This window comes from Physeter macrocephalus, chromosome 5 (assembly GCF_002837175.3).
Source record: "Physeter macrocephalus isolate SW-GA chromosome 5, ASM283717v5, whole genome shotgun sequence".
Classification (NCBI taxonomy): domain Eukaryota; kingdom Metazoa; phylum Chordata; class Mammalia; order Artiodactyla; family Physeteridae; genus Physeter; species Physeter macrocephalus.
The window spans coordinates 87,345,767-87,364,631 of record NC_041218.1 but is presented as its reverse complement, the minus strand read 5'-3'; the positions used below and the strand labels follow the sequence as shown (position 1 = coordinate 87,364,631).

General features: G+C 36.8%; 1 protein-coding gene across 1 annotated transcript in view; it reads right to left on the bottom strand.

Annotated features, from left to right (window-relative positions):
- The window catches only part of MAGI2 (membrane associated guanylate kinase, WW and PDZ domain containing 2), a 1,419,801-nt gene that overhangs the window by 634,306 nt on the left and 766,630 nt on the right, over positions 1–18,865 (bottom strand). Inside the window, exon 3 of the mRNA XM_024115935.3 lies at positions 907–1,026. Within this exon, the coding sequence (XP_023971703.1) occupies positions 907–1,026 (120 nt within the window). The remainder of the gene's footprint in view (positions 1–906; positions 1,027–18,865) is intronic.

Below are 18,865 nucleotides of genomic sequence, written 5' to 3'. Positions count from 1 at the left end.
CCGCGGCATGTGGGATCTTCCCGGACCGGGGCACGAACCTGCGTCCCCCGCATCGGCAGGCGGATTCTCAACCACTGCGCCACCAGGGAAGCCCTAAAGGTATTATTTTCTACTGTTTTTTAGTTATATTACTTTACACTTTCATTTTACAGGCACAGATCTGTAACTTCATTAGACATAAGCTACATACATGTAGATGTTACTTGAACATATACATGCATGTTATTTATTTGTATTTTTCAATGCTATCATTTCTCCTTTTATGGATAAGACTACTGAGGTTCGGAGATACTCACTGGGTTACTTAATATTCATAGTGGGTAAGTAGTAAAGCCAGGTTTGGAACTGAAGCAGATTCTGGCTTAGGTTACAGTGCTTTTTCCACTGAATCATACGTCCCACCTTCAAGGTTTTAATTTCATTTGTTCCTGTTTGACACGGGCACACAAGGAAACCTGTGGGAGAGCTCTGGAGTTCATCCACAGATCATATTTTCCTACGCCATCATTTTGCATGAGAGGCAAGTGAAGGCAAGTGAAGTGAAGCAACCGGAGAAAACTACACAGAGGTTAGTGACAGGACTGGAACTCAAGCCCTGTGCTCTTTAGACGCTACCTAGAGATGAAGATAATTTATCTGGACGATCACAGCTTAGCCTCAGGATATCCTGATCACAAGGATACTTCAGTGGGTATGTACATACACATTTCTCTTGGCATCTTAAGAGTAGAATTAACGCAGATACATTTTAATTTTTCTTTACAAAATGCACTTCTAAAGTGACCTCGTTAAAGCTCTCAAACCAAAACAACAGCACATTAGCAATCTGGTGTTCTGACGCATTTCAGTCAAAGGAGACAAATGTGATGAGATGAGAAGTAAGTTCGGCAGGAGAGCTGTGCTTACCTTCATAAGTCCCACTCTCTAGGAGAGCACCGCTTTTCTCCAGTTCCATAAAATCTTCAACAGTGATGAAAATGTAGTCCACTCCAGGAACCTCGCCCTCCTTATGTGGCCTTGTGGTGCCTGAATAAGGAAAAGGAAAAACAAAAGAAAGACTCTAAGTGATTTGTTGCTGAACTTTAGAAATACCACCATACTTCTGAATATTCAATAACACTTGTTTGTACATCCTGCGGGTTGGCAGTTTGCATTTGCCCTTCTGTTTGTTTGGAAACAGAAACTAGCAGGGGGGTTAAGATTAAAGTAAACATACAAAGCATTTTTCTTCACCAAGTTTATAAAGAGTTCATCGCCATGGAATGTGGCTGCATAGGTTTTTCAGTGAAAAATGCAGACCATTGTGCCCTTTTTGAAGAGGTGGCTTGAATATTGGGCCAGGAGTCTGCTAGCTCAGGAATTTACATCTCTCTCTTCCATAAATGGACCTCTGTTGTTCCGTAGAGTGCTTTGCTATGACATAAAGTACAATGGGAAAAATAGAAATGTTAGCAAAATGTCAATTTACCTTTATATTTTCATGATCTGCTCCTTTATGGGGGGGAGGTTGTTGCCATTTGTTAATTTTGTGACAAATAAAAGCTTATCTTTGATTTAAAGGATAAGAAAAGCTTTATTATTACTTAAAATTACATGACTAAATAATAATTAGAATTGAGCAATAATTATAATTAAATTAGTATTATGTAAGTAATATAGTATCCTTCCCCCCTCCTTCCTTCCCTCTCTCTCTCTCTCTCTCCCCCTTTCTCCCTTCCTTCCTTCCTTCCTTCCTTTCTTTCTTTCTTTCTTTCTTTCCTTCCTTCCTTCCTTTCTTTCATTATGGCCTTTAATTCTGACTGAATTGGGAGGTGACACACTCCAAGGCGTTACTGCATGGGTCCACCACTCTTGTTTCCTGTATCACCTATACAGTAAACAGCTTCTGTGACCAGGGTGACAGGAACAGCAGCCTGTGGCTCAGTACAGCTCCACTGGAGAAGTCAGTCTCCCAGACCTGCTGTCCAGTTTGTGAGGTGGGAACCAAAACAGAGACATCTTAAAGGCTGTGGGTTTGTTTTCTGGAATACTTCCTTCCCCGAATATGCCTTAAGCTTCTTTTCTTTTTCTATGCCACCTACGTAAGACATTTTGCATGTCAGATTGGAATTTTCGTAATGCATACATGCAAATATTATGCAGAAGTACATAGAAGGCAAATGTGTAAACAAAGTACTAGTACACTGGCAGGCTTATTCACATGTATACTATCGTCCATATTCTCTATAAACTGAACAAAAAGTATTTCAAACCCTTAAATATATTTTCACTCTCCAAAATCTTTATCAACTAGGCCATGTAATAGCCAGTCAGTTCTCCTTTTAGTCTATCAGGATCAAATCTGGACTGCAAATGAGAGGCCTAAACTAATATCAGAATACAGAATGTGTTAGGAAAATTCATTTTTAGTAAAAATGATTAATTTCCATTGAAAACATTTTTTAAAATTTGAAGGCATTATGTTCTAAAATTAAACTTTACAACCTTCCTTGGGGGTTGCAAAACAATTTTTTCCCCATAGTCATGTTTAATGACTTTCCCCTGAATTTGTTATTTTATTTTGTTTAACTGAGCCACATTTTATAACATTCCCTACTGCTTTTAATGTTATAAACTGTAAACCTCCCACACCTCGTATGCATAATGCTGTCAAATTAATGTTTCTATGAGAACCTTAACTTTCAATATCCTGACTTTTATATGCTTAACCCTGTGAATTAAAAGCACATTAACATGGTTTTTGGCAATCAGTTTGTTTCTCTGTTTCTTTAGAACACACTCTAATCATTAAGAAAAATCACATACCACAGTTTCAATTTTCCGTCCTAATTTATCTGCATATTTCAGAAGCTACGCGCTTTGATTAATTAACTGCTTGCAGTGCAGCAATGCATTCCCAGCACACTGTGAGCATAAGACCACAAGCTTAAGGGCAATTTCCAGGGCTGCTGACTTGACTAGAGTGACTCGCCTGCAGCAAATTCTAGCGAACGTGTTTGGGGTAGCGCTCTTCTTGGAAGGGCCATGAGTACTTTGGTTCACTGGGTGTTTTTCCATCTACGTCTTACATCTCAGGCCAATGTGACTGACTTTTTGCCTTAGGGATTCAGCCTCCCCTGTGGCTGCATCAGTGTCATCTGTTGCTGTTGACCTGCTTGCTGCTGGCTGCCTGTTTGGACTGGGGGTTCGCCTACCTCACTGCTGCTTGAAGAAGTTCTACACTACAATCTTAAAAGCTGCATTTCCCATCTTTGACATCAATCTCCCATCCTTTTCTCTCACTCTGTTCTTGTTTCTAATTATAACCTCCAGTCTCCGGATGGCTCCTAATTTCCATGATGTTCCCCGTATTTGACTTCATTTGCCTTTCTACTAAGGGACTGGGAACCTAAAATGTCTTCTTTCCTTTAGCTCATCTTCACCATTTTCCAAGTCTTAATAAGCCTCCAAGTTCCCTATTGGCTATTTCACTCAGAGACTGCAGCTGCTACAGAAAACCATGAACTTTCACTGACAAAGTACCCTACAAATTTAGGCTTTCTAATGTTAGTTTTGTTGTTGTTGCTGGACAAGTTTTTGTTTATTCACTGTGTTTTTTTTAATTGAAGTAGAGTTGATTTACTATGCTGTGCCAATCTCTGCTGTACAGCAAAGTGACTCAGTTTTACACATAGAGACACTCTTTTTAAAAATTCTTTTCCATTATGGTTTATCCCAGGAGACTGGATATAGTTCCCTGCACTATACGGTAGGACCTTGTTTATCCATTCTAAATGTAATAGTTTGCATCTACCAAACCCAAATTCCCAGTCCATGCCTATCCCTCCCCCCTCTGATGTTAGTTTGATTCAGCTGATGCATGGCAATCCTTTCAGTAAGTGTCTTCTTCCCTCTTTGACCCACCATGTTCTAATACTCAAGGGCTTTGACTTTTCAGCAGAAGACATTAACTCATTCTCTTTCTGGTAATATAAGAGATACTCTGAATTAAAATTCCTTAAAGTTTCCTAACTTCTACCTCCTTCATCTGCATTATCTTCATCCATAATTGTAATCATCCATCCATCTTGCTAAGACTAATCCCTTCTCCTCTGCTTTCTTTCGAAGTCTAGTTTTTATTTTTTATCAGAGTTACATATACAGATATTTTAAAGATTCTACACTTCCACAAAGTTTGTTATTCTACAACTCTATGTTATTTTTTTTTAAGTAGACTGTCATCACCCCCCCACACACATACACCTTTCATTTTATCCAGCGGTAAACACTTTTAACTCTTTTAGCTGATTCTTTTGTTTTACCTCCATGTCTTTAAATAATTTATCAATACTTATGATGGCTCTTGGTTGTTTTTTTTCTTTAGTCACTATTGATTTCTTGGTAAAGAAAATGAAGATTTAGCTCTCTTTGCCCACACTTCTTCACATCACTTCCTCCTTTTTCCCTTCTCCCATTCTCCCAGTAGAACAAACTTGTGTTAGATTACTATTGAACATTTGTAATAATAATACTATGTAAATCTATTTCCAGCAGAACCGTGTACTGTGCTGATTAATTTTCCATTCTTGTGTAATTTTTTGTTCACTCTAAATTTAATGTTTTAATTTCCAAATTTCCACATATTGATCAATATTTCAATTAATTAACCCTCTCCTTGGATAAACAAATCTCCTCTCAGAATATACAAATATATTTGATATTTTATCAAGTTTATCCTACTGAAGAAATTTCTCCTGGAGCCTTCTGACCTGCTCCAATCCGGACTGTGTTGGCCTACCACACAGCTGCCATTCTGGGATCACCTTTTGCCGTCATCCTGGGATTCACCTTGCCTCTTCCCTGTGTTGTAACCCCTCTTTCCCAGATCCCACATCTCTTTTTGTAGTCCATTCCCTCATTTTGGCAGAACACAACTGTCAGAAACTTTCTGTCAAGAGTTGCGTGGGAGCAACATATTTGAGACTTTGCATGTATGAAAATGTCTTCATTCAACCCTCGCGGGTAGCAAATCTGACTTGGCATTTCAGGAAAATATAGTGAAAACATATTATTTCCATCCTGTTCCTCTGTTAATGTCACCACCACTTTTCCTGTCATGCATGCCCTGAAACTTTCCCTCAGGGTCACATTTGAGGTCTCCCTCATTCTTTTATTCTCTCTCCAAATAGCTGGCAAATTCTATTCTTTGCAACTCTACAATGTCATCCTTCTCTTCTGCACTATCTCTGCTCCAAACACTGCCCTCCTGGACTAAGATATGGCTACGTCACTGGTGTGCCTGCCTCCCCCTCTTAGTTTATCATTGCACTACCCGAGTAGCCCTGGTACAGCACGAGGCTGATCACATACCCCCTCCAAAGGGCTTATCTACCCAATCTCTAGTCAAGAAACTTGGCTGAAAAAGGTAAGGAGAGGAAAATACTGTGAGTTAAAAAGAGTCAGAAGAGGCTCAGATTCTATTATTGACAATAAAGGCAACTCTCTTGATATGCCAGGTTATAGAGTCTCTTTAGAGGGACCTGCCTTGATAGAACATGTGAGAGGACATAATATAAGAATTTTCTGCTTCAGAAATATTTTCCTTCCTGTCCTGCCATGTGTCAATCTCCTTTCCTTTTAGCCTAAATTTTCCACCATTGGAATTACTCTTCAGTTTAGCCAAAATAGAAGCTACCTTTAAAACATATGCTATAGTAGATAGGAATGTGAGCCATGGAATCAGACTGTCTGAGCTTGCTGATGCTCTGCCATTTGCTATCAGCAATATCTTGAGGAAGGTTCTTCATCTCTAGACACTCTAGTTTTCTTATCTGTAAAATGGGAATAATACTAGTAGCATATTTTAACAGTTAATTTGAAGAAGAAATGAGATAACCCATATACTTAAAACAACGTCTGGAAAATTTTAGGCACTCAGGACGGATTATACGTTAAGTACTCTTATCTGAAAGAACAGAGATGACATCATGGATCGTTGTTTATTCCTCATGAATTTTTATTTTTAAGATTTTTTTTTTTTTGGATGTGGACCATTTTTAAAGTCTTTACTGAATTTGTTACCATGTTGCTTCCGCTTTATGTTTTGGTTTTTTGGCCACCAGGTATGGGGGATCTTAGCTGTCCGACCAGGGATTGAACCCACACCCCCTGCATCGGAAGACAAACTCTTAACCACTGAACCGCCAGGGAAGTCCCCCCAGGAATTCTTGCCAAAAATATTAATTGAGCACGTATTATGTGATATTCAAGGCCTATTCAAGATACCTGGTATACATCTTTGAAGAACACAGGATAAAATCCTTTCCTTCATGAAACTTACATTCTAACGAGAAGAGACAGAGAATAAACAGAGAATAAACAAACAAAGAAAATTTTTTCCTAAGTTATATAGTATTCTGTAAAGGGCTAAATCCTATTAAATGACCATAAATCAAATCATTAGCACCTATGGACTATTCTGTGGGTCAATTACTGAGATTTTAACCATTAGCTTAGACAATACAGAGCAAAAGTTTGAAGAGAAAGACTGTAAAGGACCTGAAGGGAAGCAGAGATCTGCAATACTTAAGGGCTGCAGGCTTCACAGGAGTGAATGACAGCTTGGCTAGAGACCTCTGGGAATCAACAGGAGTTCCACAAAAAGCCTGGTTATATTTTAAAAAGAATCACTAAATTCCTAGAGAGAAACTGCACTTATTTCACGTACTGCTTGGTCTAGCTTAAGTCAATTGACTTATACACTGGTGTCCAAATACATGTATTTTTGAACTTCCAAGGTTATTTTTATAGGGTTGATAAATATGACAGTGCATGGTGGGTTCTGATGACTGGTAAAAGTGCACACACATAGACACGTATATATCACCCCTCATTATTAAAGGAAGAAGGTGGAAGGCACCGTGTTGCAAAACGATTCTTAGAACTGAAATTCAGAACATCTGCTTTTTATTTTTGTTTTAATATTTTAGATATGTGGTTCTGGGTTAAAACATCCTTTAGTTGATCATCAGTTTTCTTATTACGCGGTGAGGTAAATACTGGATATAAAAGGGTATTATAAAAAGTAAAAACATGAGCACTATGGCAACATGACTGCATTCCTCGTTAGTAATATGAATACACTACTAAGAATAATACAATTCTAACAAACATCATTGATGGTATGTTATTGTTGGAATCTTTATAATTAAAGTTTCAAGTGAATTAATTTGATTAAGGCTAAAATTGCTTAAGAAGAAAAAGTTCTTATGCCTAAAGACACAGATTGCCCCTTTTTATTGTCTGGGTGTAAAGAAGCATTGAGATAGAAATCCATTTCCTTTGATTACACACTAAAACGTGGGACACAATGATTTAGTCACTATTTAGGAGGACCCTCTGCCTTTTGTTAGACAGATACTTAAGGCCAGTAGAGCTTATGGACTAGATTGCAAGAAGTTTTTTACCCTTTGCTGAATCATTTGAAAAGTGTGAAAGTGCTCATAAAACTTGATTAGTGGATCATTTAATTTTACCTTCAGGCATAGAAGCGTCAACAACAAGACTCCCAAAGTAAGATTTTTAGATCTATGTGTCCGGGAAGAAAAGATATTAGTTGGTCTTAAATCTGTTGCCACCAGAAGAAGAAATCAATTGGCTGAAGAAAGAGAAAGCAATTGGTGATCTATGAACACCCCTCTGGAAAGAAATACAATTCTAAAAATAAGGCAAATAATGTGAAATGCAATGAAGCGTTGTACAATGGTAATTTATAGCTAAAGGTAATTAATATGTAGACTGGAGAAATAGTTGAATTTCCTGAAGCTGTTACCTTATTTTTATGCTGAAATAATTATAGCCACTTCCCTATCTCAAAAGATTATGAATAGAGAGATGACAGTGAAGCAAGGCTCAGCAGTAATAACAAGTAATCACACAGCATTAGGAACAGGGTAGAAGCTAGGGAGAATAAAAGAAGAAATACAGATGATTCGTCATATAGCTAAAGCTAAAGCTCACCTTCTTTTACTGCTCTTCTATATTTAGTTGGTGCTTCCCTAAGTGGTGTTTAGAAATGTCCAAAATAAATTTTATTATCCAAATTATGGTTTATGTATTTCATTCTTTACTATGTCTTCCTGACCACTCATCCAAAGAAAAAAATAAAAGGCATGGAAATGAAGGAAATGGTACTAAATTAAGTCTTTATCTCCTATTGCTTCTTTTCTTTAAAAAAAACAACTTATTTAATAATTGCTAAATTAAGTACTGCATGAATAACACCTCCTTCATGAGTTAAGGAAAGCGTACGGTACTTGTGCTCAAAAGACATGTTCTGAAGAGAATGAATTTGCTCCCAAATGGCTAGCTTATTATTGATGCATAGTGAAAGCACATGAAAGTCACTTGTCATTTTGTTACCATGGCAACTGGGGGGGTGCCAATGGATTTTTTTTTTTATTCTACTTTTTAAATGAAGGAACATTTCTCCTTTTGCCTTAGGAAGAAAAGAGCATGACGTTGGTGGTAAATGTAACCCTAAGGCACATTTCCCCTCAGCCTTCTGATAGTTCCTAATTTTAGTAAAATGCTTAAAAAACAGTCATTGGCTTACAAGACAGTATTACTACCTAGATGATAGTCAGTCCAGTCATCTACTGTGACCTATTTTGATGTGCTGAAAGTTCCACAGTGCCCATTGCATCACAGGCAGATGGGTCACTGTGTGAGAATCTGAGAAACGACTCTTTTCTTGCGCATGTTTCTGAATATATATTTTTCTTTATTCCTGGTGTTTCTCAACTGCAAGCTGGAGAAAATAAATCTTGACCGCTAGGGTGACTTCCTCTGGATTCAACCTTGACTTACTATTAGATTCCTGAAGATACTTCTTTAGTATGTCAGTTAGTCATTAGCAAGTGTGAACGCCATCACAGATTTGTGTACTTCCAATAAAAACATTCAGGGGATTCCTTGGCCGATGGCTCTCATCAATTTTTACCTAATCAGCCTAGGCCTTGGGTTTTACTATACTCATTTTCAATCATATAAAATCCAGAAGTATGATTTTATACAGACACAGAGCTAAAGCAAGCAAAGTAAATAATATAGTTTGGGCCACTGATTCCCATGTGATAGAGAGATTATAAAGCAATGTGAGATTTATACATTTCATATCAACTGATGGGGGAGGACTGGGTTAAGGTCAGAAGGGAAAACATACAGTTCAAGTCAATTAATCACCTATTAGGTTTTTTACTGAATTATTTATTGCTTCAATAAAACACTATGAATGCTTTATAAAATATTGAAGACAAATCCATTTGCAAAACACCAGTAGTAACTTTGACTTATTTTAACAGTGCATTGTTCTAAACCTCAGGAATTATTTTAAAACACTCTTATCCCCTAAAACAGGATACTGTCAATTAGTGTTTAAAGCTGAATTGACATATACTAGTAATGTTACATATCTTTCAGACACGGAGACATTTTTGAAGAAGAAATCTCTCCTTGAATATCTTTGGATATAAAGGTTGAGACTAATGTCCCATACGGCACCAATTACTGTTTTACGCCTTAACAGTTTGGTTTGAGGCAGCATAATACCCAAATGGATGGTTCTTAAAATGTAGGCTGCACCAGAATTACAGGGAGGCTTGTTAAACACAGATTGTTGGGTATCACATCTGGAGTTTCTGATTCAGTGCTCTTGGGTGGGGCCTGAGAATCTGCATTTCTAAAAAGTTCCCAGGTGATATTTATGTTTCTAGTCCAGGGACAACAATTTGAGAACCACTGCTCTAACCCCACTCATATCTCAGGGAACCCAAACTAAAAGCCATGTTTTAAATGTCACTGTTAATTTAACCACAACACCTCACAAAGCATGTGGTTCATGACTTGTCATTGGCCCTAGAGTAATCTACAGCTGTGTACTGGGTTTAGAGGAAACAAGTCATTGGTCGTTTGTTGGTGTAGAGGTGAAAAGAGTCGTGAGAGGTACACTGGAAAACCAAAGTACTCTCTTATGCTACTGCACATTGCTTTTTCATAGTTCTCTTTGAAGTTAAATGAATTTGGAAAATAATTGACAAATCTCCATTTATGTTTGCTTATAAATAACTTTCATTATTATCTGAAGTAATACAAAGTATCTTGGTCCTATGTGTGCAACAATATGGCTTACATTCTGAAAGACATAGGTGGCTTGAATATTGCTCACCAGGAATGACAAATATGGCAAGAAAAAAACAAGTATCTAATACAGAAAATCTCTTGCACTGAGAAAAACTGTGGTGGATTAAAAAAAAAAAACAAAAAAAACTAGAAGACACAAATGAAAAATCTGTGGACCTCCAACAAGTAAGAAAAAAATAACACCTCATTATTTCCCTATGCCAAGGTATCTGATTCACTAGATCATAAATTATAGTTTATCTACAACTATACTCATCAGACTAAATCAGGGGATGAGCAGCATACATTGTGGAATTAGTACCCATAAGGCTCTTGGTTGGAACAAATTATTTAGACAAACATATCCTTTCATCAGTTGTATGATTCCACTCATAGAGTTTTGCCGCAGCTATAAAAACCAGAGAAGATAAGGGTTAGAGGTGAGAAATGTCATCCAAAAATCAAAGTTTATCTTATTGACCTTTGTCATTTGAACTCAAAACCCATGGCACGAAGTAAGAGAGGCAATGTTCGGGGGTGATCATTGCTAAAGTGGATACTTGCATATACATTTCCAATTTTAAGGCTTCTACACTAAATGATCATACTTAATTACTGACAGTAACAAGTCATTGTTGATGGCCCACACGCTGAGGAAGAGCTGGGGCAAAGTGAATGATATCCTAATTGCATAGCATTTGAATCATGACAGCTTTGATGACAAAGAATTAGTAAACTAAATAACCATTCCTTCACAACAAAATCCATCTCCTCTACCCAACAGATTGTGGAGGAGACTTTAGCTGCACAAATTACTTTCTCCAGCAAAATTCTGTCTTTATCTCACTCACATTCACAGTCTAGAATAATCTACTACTCACAGATACAGAGATATGACTAGGTAAAATGACTCACCCAAGGAAAATCAGATTCCTAGACAACTATGTACTTGGCTTTTTGATCCATTCTCACGATATATAATAAACCTAACTCCAGCATAAAGGAACACTGTACCTTCACTGATAAAACGCAGTAGTAAACCATAATCTTAAGAGTCTTAAACTGACTATTAATTTCCTGATTTTTCAAGATAATAGAAGATGAATGCCCCTTTTGTTTACCAATTAATTCCACTTTGAACTTTTTATTTTAGTTTTCCAATATTTAATTTAGATATATTCTATATCTGACATTCTATAGGACTAATAAAAAGAGATTTTGATTCCCTAACTTATTATTCAATAGAATAATGTTTCAAAATTACATACTGAGCTAAAAAAAGGAAACATCCGTCGTGACTTTTTATAGAAACAATATATATTTAGTTTGAAGCTTTTATACTTTCCTCATGTAAAATTAATCTGGGCCAGAACTAAACTGTGCAGATACCACCAGTCCTGTGAGCAGTGCACTCTACTCTTTGACCTTCATTGCATAGAAGGTTTAGTGAATCATAGCTTTATCATTTTATATCTATTAGAATCTTTCAATGACATTAACTTTTAATATCACCGTATGTCTCTACAGCATTCTACTGATATATTCTGAAATGCCCAAGGTAGATCATAGAATACAGACTCTATAGAATACCAAAAAATCCAGACGAAGGTAAGAAGACAGTTAGCTAATCAGGGATTTTAAAATATTGAAATTCTTGTCAGGTTATATGGCACAAATCATGTATTTGAGTGATCAATTTTTATTTATTGAGGTTCTCAAGTATACACATGTCAAATAATTACCAAAGGAAAAAAAGAAGAAGGGTGGGCCAGCCGTTAAATGTTGAGCTGTGTGGCCCAGCTCCTGTTTAAGAAACTGAGGGAAAAAGGAGAAAAGTGACTTGATCAAATAAAGTAATCAGCATTCCAAGAAAAAAGAAAACACAAGTACCTTGATTTTTTTTTCTTTTTTTTTAGCCAACAGACAATTTTATGCCTCTGAATGTTAAACAAAAAGGGTCGGGGGAAGAGGCAGAGTGCTGTTTCTGACTTTCTAAGACCTAAACATGAGACACGCAGTGGTCAGCAACCTCGCCTAGATCTATGTGGCCCTTTAGGTTTGAAGGGCAGCAGGGCTCAGTTTCTGCCCAGTTATCCTATGCTCCCAGCACCTCCAGTCTTCTTTCCGGGCCACTGTGCTCGCTTCTTGATTGGACAGCAAACTACAAGTGATACACGGTAATGTGTATAGTGAACTGTCACATATTCATTTTGTGACCTTTGTTGGAAATATTTACATAAAAATATCAGAATAAAACCACATGGTAGGGCTTCCCTGGTGGCGCAGTGGTTGAGAGTCCGCCTGCCGATGCAGAGGACACGGGTTCGTGCCCCGGTCCGGGAGGATCCCACATGCCGCGGAGCGGCTGGGCCCGTGAGCCATGGCCACTGAGCCTGCGCGTCTGGAGCCTGTGCTCCGCAACGGGAGAGGCCACAACAGTGAGGGGACTGCGTACCGCAAAAAACAAAAAACAAAAAAAACCACATGGTTACAAATATCTTTGGCTTTATAGACTCTCAAATCACGTTTCTGAGGGCTGCAATTATCCTGAGAGATTAAGAGAAGCATGAATTATAAAATACAAAATAAAATTTTCAGGACATTTCAAAAGAATGCTATTGAAGGTACTTCTGGCCAAGATATTGAATTAAACAGTGAATTATCAAAATAAATATTAGATTCTTTAGAGAGAATATTTGTAATTTTAGATAAATCCTTACCTCCTTTATAGAGAATAAAAAAAAACAAGGCTACCTGCCAGGATTAATTGAGATAAAGTACAAAAAAAGAGATGAGAACAACGTCAGTGCAACAGTTGACTCAGAAACCTCCCCAAAGTAGCATGATGGCTGGAGAGCTAACACCTAATAGCGTGAGAGTTCTCTGGCTTTCAAACCCAAAATATTAAGTACTGTCCTCTAGAAGAAGGGCTAAAGAGTCTGGTATTTGAGACAACTAGAAAGGCAAAGCCTCCAAACTGGACCGCAGGGCATTAATGAATCCATATCAAAATCAACACTGTTTGTAGGTTTAACATCCAAGAACAAAGTTAAGTAGCTCTTTATCTGCCCAAACAGTTAAACTCCAATTGTTCCTTTGGAATAGGGATTGGCAAACGTTTTCTAAAAAGGTCAGATAGTAATGACCTAGGTTTTGCCAGGCATAAGGCTCTGTGGTATCTACTAAACTCTGTCATTTTAGGTGCGAGCAGCCACAGATAATACGGAAAGGAAAGAGCATGGCTGTTTTCCAATAAAACTTTATTTACAAGACAGTAGGCTGTATTTGACCTGCAAGCAGTAGCTCTCTTGCCCCTGCATTAGGTCTTTTGACCCTTTGTGTCTTGATGCTCTTGTCTCCTCGACCTGTTCTTGTAAACCGACAAGATACAACTCAAATGCCGGCATTTGAGTGCACCACCTCAATACAGAGAAAAACATGACCATTTCTGATGGTGTGGCCAGCATTAAGTGTAACATTTCACATATATGCTCATTATTCCTTTGAAAAATTCTCAAAACATAACTAATTAGGTAGGTTTCTAATACACAGACACAAAAATGGGGGGAAAATCTCAGGAAAGACACACAGGTATTTGTTCCCTGAAAAGCAAGATAGACTGTCCTTAAGCAATCTTTGAACTAATTTCAACATGTAATGGTAAAGAGAATTATGTGATTTGTGACACTACACCAAGAGTAGAAACACACCTCTTCCTATAAGTAAAGCAGTGAACAAGCTTCTCCATGCCCTAGGGATTGTGCTGAGGGCATTGTATCTTTATGTGGAAAATAATGATATCTTGCTGAACTTGCTGCCATGGGGTATAATTTCATTAGCAATAATTCTGCAGCCTATGGAATTCAGCAAACATTTAATAAAGGGAAGAAGTATTGAGCCTCTAAGTGCTTCTGAACTTCACATGTATATTTTATCATGTTATATCTGTAATGCCCTGTATGCATGCTATATGTCTACCATGGGAATCAAGTTACATATGATTTGTAGGAGAAACTGACAGTCACATTCATATTTTATATGTGCTAAGAAATTTATTAATTTCTGATATAAAAATTAGCAATTACATGATAAAGTTGTACCCGAAAAATATACACATGAACATAAGTTTTAAATTTAGGACCATACCTTGGTAAAACTCTCATAATATATGAAAATAAGACAAAGAAAAAGAGAATTATCTTAGGCTAGGCAATTCATGATACTTGGTTTTGTATTTCATTACAGTAAAATATTGAAAATAACTTAGCTTATTTACTAAAGAGGAATTTCTCTTGCTGAGACAATCTGCTGATTTGTAATACATTCAGTAATACTTTTTTGAAAACTTTTTTAAACAAATTTATCATTTGTCCAAAGACATATGGAATGTTTGAGAATGAATGTTTATCTATTAGAAAAAAGAAAAAGAACATGACTGATGAATATAGCAAAGTAAGGAATTGTAGGGGAAGTTTCTTTGTGTAAATAATAACATTAACAAGTACTAACATGTATTGAGTTCTAACCTTGTGTGAAGCATTGTACTATGCACTTTGAATGCATTAGCTCTTTTACTTCTCTTAACAACATAAGGTGGGTAGCATTCTATCCATTTTACAGCTTGAGTAACTTGTCCAAGCCACGGGGCTGGTAAGTGGCAGAGTCAGGATCTAAACCCAGTCAGTCTACGTGCAGAAGCCAGGCTCCCAAGTAATAGGGTACTCCGCTCTCAGGCATGAAATGTTCCATACAGATTTTGTCACGAGGGACGGATGGGAGCAAGTGGGTGGGAGTGATAGGGAAGTGTGCTTGGTGAATGGGAGGTGGGAAGCCACCATTCAGAGCACATTCAGATCAAGCATTCTACTAGGAGAGAATAACAAAACCAGGAGTCAAATATCCTACAAAACCAGGAGTCAAATATCCTACAAAACCAGGAGTCAAATATCCTATGGAGGCATAGGAGGAAGTACGCCATTTTCTAAACTGTTGCTGAGTTAGGGTGGGGATATCCAGAAAGATAATTCAGAATTACCAAGAAAGTAACTGCAGAGCACAAAAGAGAGATCTCTTTGGAAAGAAAATCCCAAACTTGTAAAACTGGAATGCTACAAACATTTTAAAAGAGCTCTGAGCAGAAGAAATAGTAGTAATTTCCTCAAAATGGAAAATTTGCAAAATATTAAGAATTGAATGAAGTTTTAGTTATTTAGAGCATATGCCCCTTTTTTCCACATTTCTCAAAAGACTTTATTTTTTAGAACAGTTTTAGGGTCACAGCAAAACTGAGCAGAAAGTACAGAGAGTTTCCATATGGCCGCCTTCCTCTCCCCACAATACACAGCCTCCCCCAACATCCACATCTCTCCCAAGCGTGGTACATTTGGTACAACTGATGAACCAACACTGCCACATTGTTATCAACTGAAGTCCATAGTTTACATTGGGGTTCACACTTCTGTGGTGCATTCTACAAGTTTTGACAAATGTATCACTACATGTATCCACCATTACAGTATCATGCAGCATAGCTTTACTGCCCTAAAAATCCTCCATGTTCCACCTATTCCTTCCTTCCTCCCCCCAAACCTGTGACAACCTTTTAATTGTCTCCATAGTTTTCCCTTTTCCAAGATTTTCTATAGTTGGAATTATACAGTACGTAGCCTTTTCAGGTTGACTTCTTTCACTTACCGATAGAGCATGTGTCCCTTTTACAGATCACTTTATAAAAATGTGACTTGTAGAAATTTCAAAAAGTATTAATTTGGTGCCTATACTGACTGTTAGAAAGACAAAAATAAAAAACAAAAATCCCGTCATGAAGGAAATGTCAAGTTATTAAGATGCAGACAATTGCAGCCACCTGTATAATAATTATTTCAAAATAGCATTTAGAATGGTAAATATAAAATGTGTTTTTAAAATAATTTAAAAGATAAGAGATGGTTTAAAGCACAAAATAATAACACTGTATTGTGGGATTTATAACATACGGTGAATTAAAATGTATGATTACAAGAGAAGAGAGGCTGGGGGGAGGGGAACGGAAGTATACTATTGTAAACTTCTTATATGTGAAGTGGCGTATCACTTGTTGGCTGACGTAATACATTAAGATGTATAATACAAAGCCCAAAGCAACCTCTAAACCGGGCACACAAAATTAAAAGATAGAGATGATTAGTTTAGACCAAAAAAGCAAGCCCTAACTATATGCTGCCTATAAGAAATACACTTTAAATACAACCAAAAATGTTAAAAGTGTAAGGATAGAAAAAGATGTGTCATGTTATGATTAAATGAAGGCTGTCATGCCGTAATAACATCAGAAAAAGTAGATTTTAGAGCAAAGAATATTAACAGAGATAAACAGGCTCATTTCTTAATAATAAAGGGGTCAATACATCAAGAGAACATAAAAACCCTAAATGTTTATGTACTTATAACAGAGAGTCAAAATACATGAAGCAAAAACATAGAACTACAAAGAGAAATTTACAATTCTCCAATTCTACACAGATTTCAACACACTTCTTTCAGTAATTAACAGAACAAGTAGACAGAAAATCAGTAAAGATATAGACCTGAAGAACACTATCTAATTAACCCAATTGACATTTATAGAATACTCCACCCTATGGCAGCGGCATAGTACACATTTTTTAAGTGCACATGTAAAATTTACCAAGATAGACCATATCTGGGTCATAAAACAATTTCAATACTTCAATATTGTTCAAATAATAAGAACTACATTTTCTGAGCATAATAAAATTAAGTTAGTAACCAATAAAAGAAAAGCCCCAAATATTTGGAAACTAAATAGCATAGATCAAGGAAGAAATCAAAAAGGTAATTAGAAATTATTCTGAACTAAGTAAAAATGAAAACACAAGACACCAAAATCTGTGGGATGGTAATAAATCAAGAATTAGAGAGAAAGTTACAATCCAAAATATCAATATTGAAAAATAAGAAAGGTCTCAAATCAATGACCTCAGGAACTAGAAAAAGAAGAGCAAACATTGGTTCACAAACTGACCTCATACACACAGGGCAGGGAAAAGCTGAAGAAAGAGACAAACCACTCCAAATAGGTATGTGGCAGGTTTAACAAGCAAGGGACCTTACATATGAGACTTAGTCTTGGGCGGTTGCAAGAGGAATATATCTCCATGCTCGCCCACCAGAATCTTAAAAATTTATATAGAGGTTAACCGTCCATAGGGTTTTAACAACACATTGTTTTCTCAAGGCTATGTGCTTGAAAATGGCTCCCACTGTGGGAACGATGGACAGAATGTACGTTCCAAGGACAGGGGAGGGAGTAAAGAGCCTTCCATTGCGCAGGTCCAGCTCTCGGGTCAACTGGCAGTCATGTCCTCTTAATGCCCTCTTCCAGTAGCAAATTAAACCGAAAGTAAGACGTAAGAAGAAGAAAGGGAATAATAAAGACAGAGTAGAAGTCAATAAAATAAACAGAAATCAATAGAGAGACAATAAAACCAACAGGTGGATCAATCAAACTAATAAGCTTCTAGCCAGACTGATATCAAAAAAGAAAAGACACAAATTGCCGATATTTAGCAATGTAGTAAAATCACTACATATTCGACAGATATTAAAAGCTTATTAATGAGAAATAATTAACAAATCTATGCCAATAAACTTGACAGCTAAGATGAAATGGACAAATTCCTAGACACAACTAAATCACATTTAAAAATACATACATAGTCCAAGTAATATAATATAATATATATATAATATAAATATATATATTTATATTTATATTATATATATATATATATATACACACACATACATACACACACCTGTGTATATATTTCAGTTTTTGGTTAAAAACTGTCTCTCAAAGAAAACTCCAGGGTCAGATAGCTTTCCTGATGAATTCTACCAAACATCTAAATAAGAAATAACACCAATCTACACAAACTCTTTCAGAAAACTGAAGAAGAGGCAATACTATCCAATTCATTTTACAAGACTAGCATTACTCTAATCCCGAAACAAGGCCAAAAGTGGAAGAAAAGAAAATTATAGACTAATATTCCTCATGAACATATATACAAAAACTCTTACAATATTTTAGCAAATGGAATGCAGCAATATAAAAACAGATAATACATCGGGAACAAGTGTTTATACCAGGCATGCAAAGTTGCTTTAACATTTGAAAGCCAAGAGATGTATTTTACCATATTAACAAACTGAAAAAATACAACCCATTTAATCAAAAACATAAAGAATATTTGACAAAATAAAAAAATCTACTTCTGATAAAAACTCTCAGCCATCTATTCACATAAAGTTTTTTAATGTGCACAACTAGATCATAGATACAAACATACAGCAAAACTATGAAAAATTGTGTGCAATTATAAACACCAAACCAAGGAGAGTGGTATCTCTGAAAGATGAGAGAGGAACATTGGACCATAAAGGGAATCTGAAGAAGGGTATAATGGAAGAGATTCAACTGCATCTGCAATGTTTTACTAAAAACAAAAAAAAATCTGAGCAAAGGTAGGAAAATATTAAAATGTAGTAAATCTTGCGCTTCCCTGGTGGCGCAGTGGTTGAGAATCCGCCTGCCGATGCAGGGGACACGGGTTCGTGTCCCGGTCCGGGAAGATCCCACATGCCGCGGAACGGCTGGGCCCGTGAGCCATGGCCGCTGGGC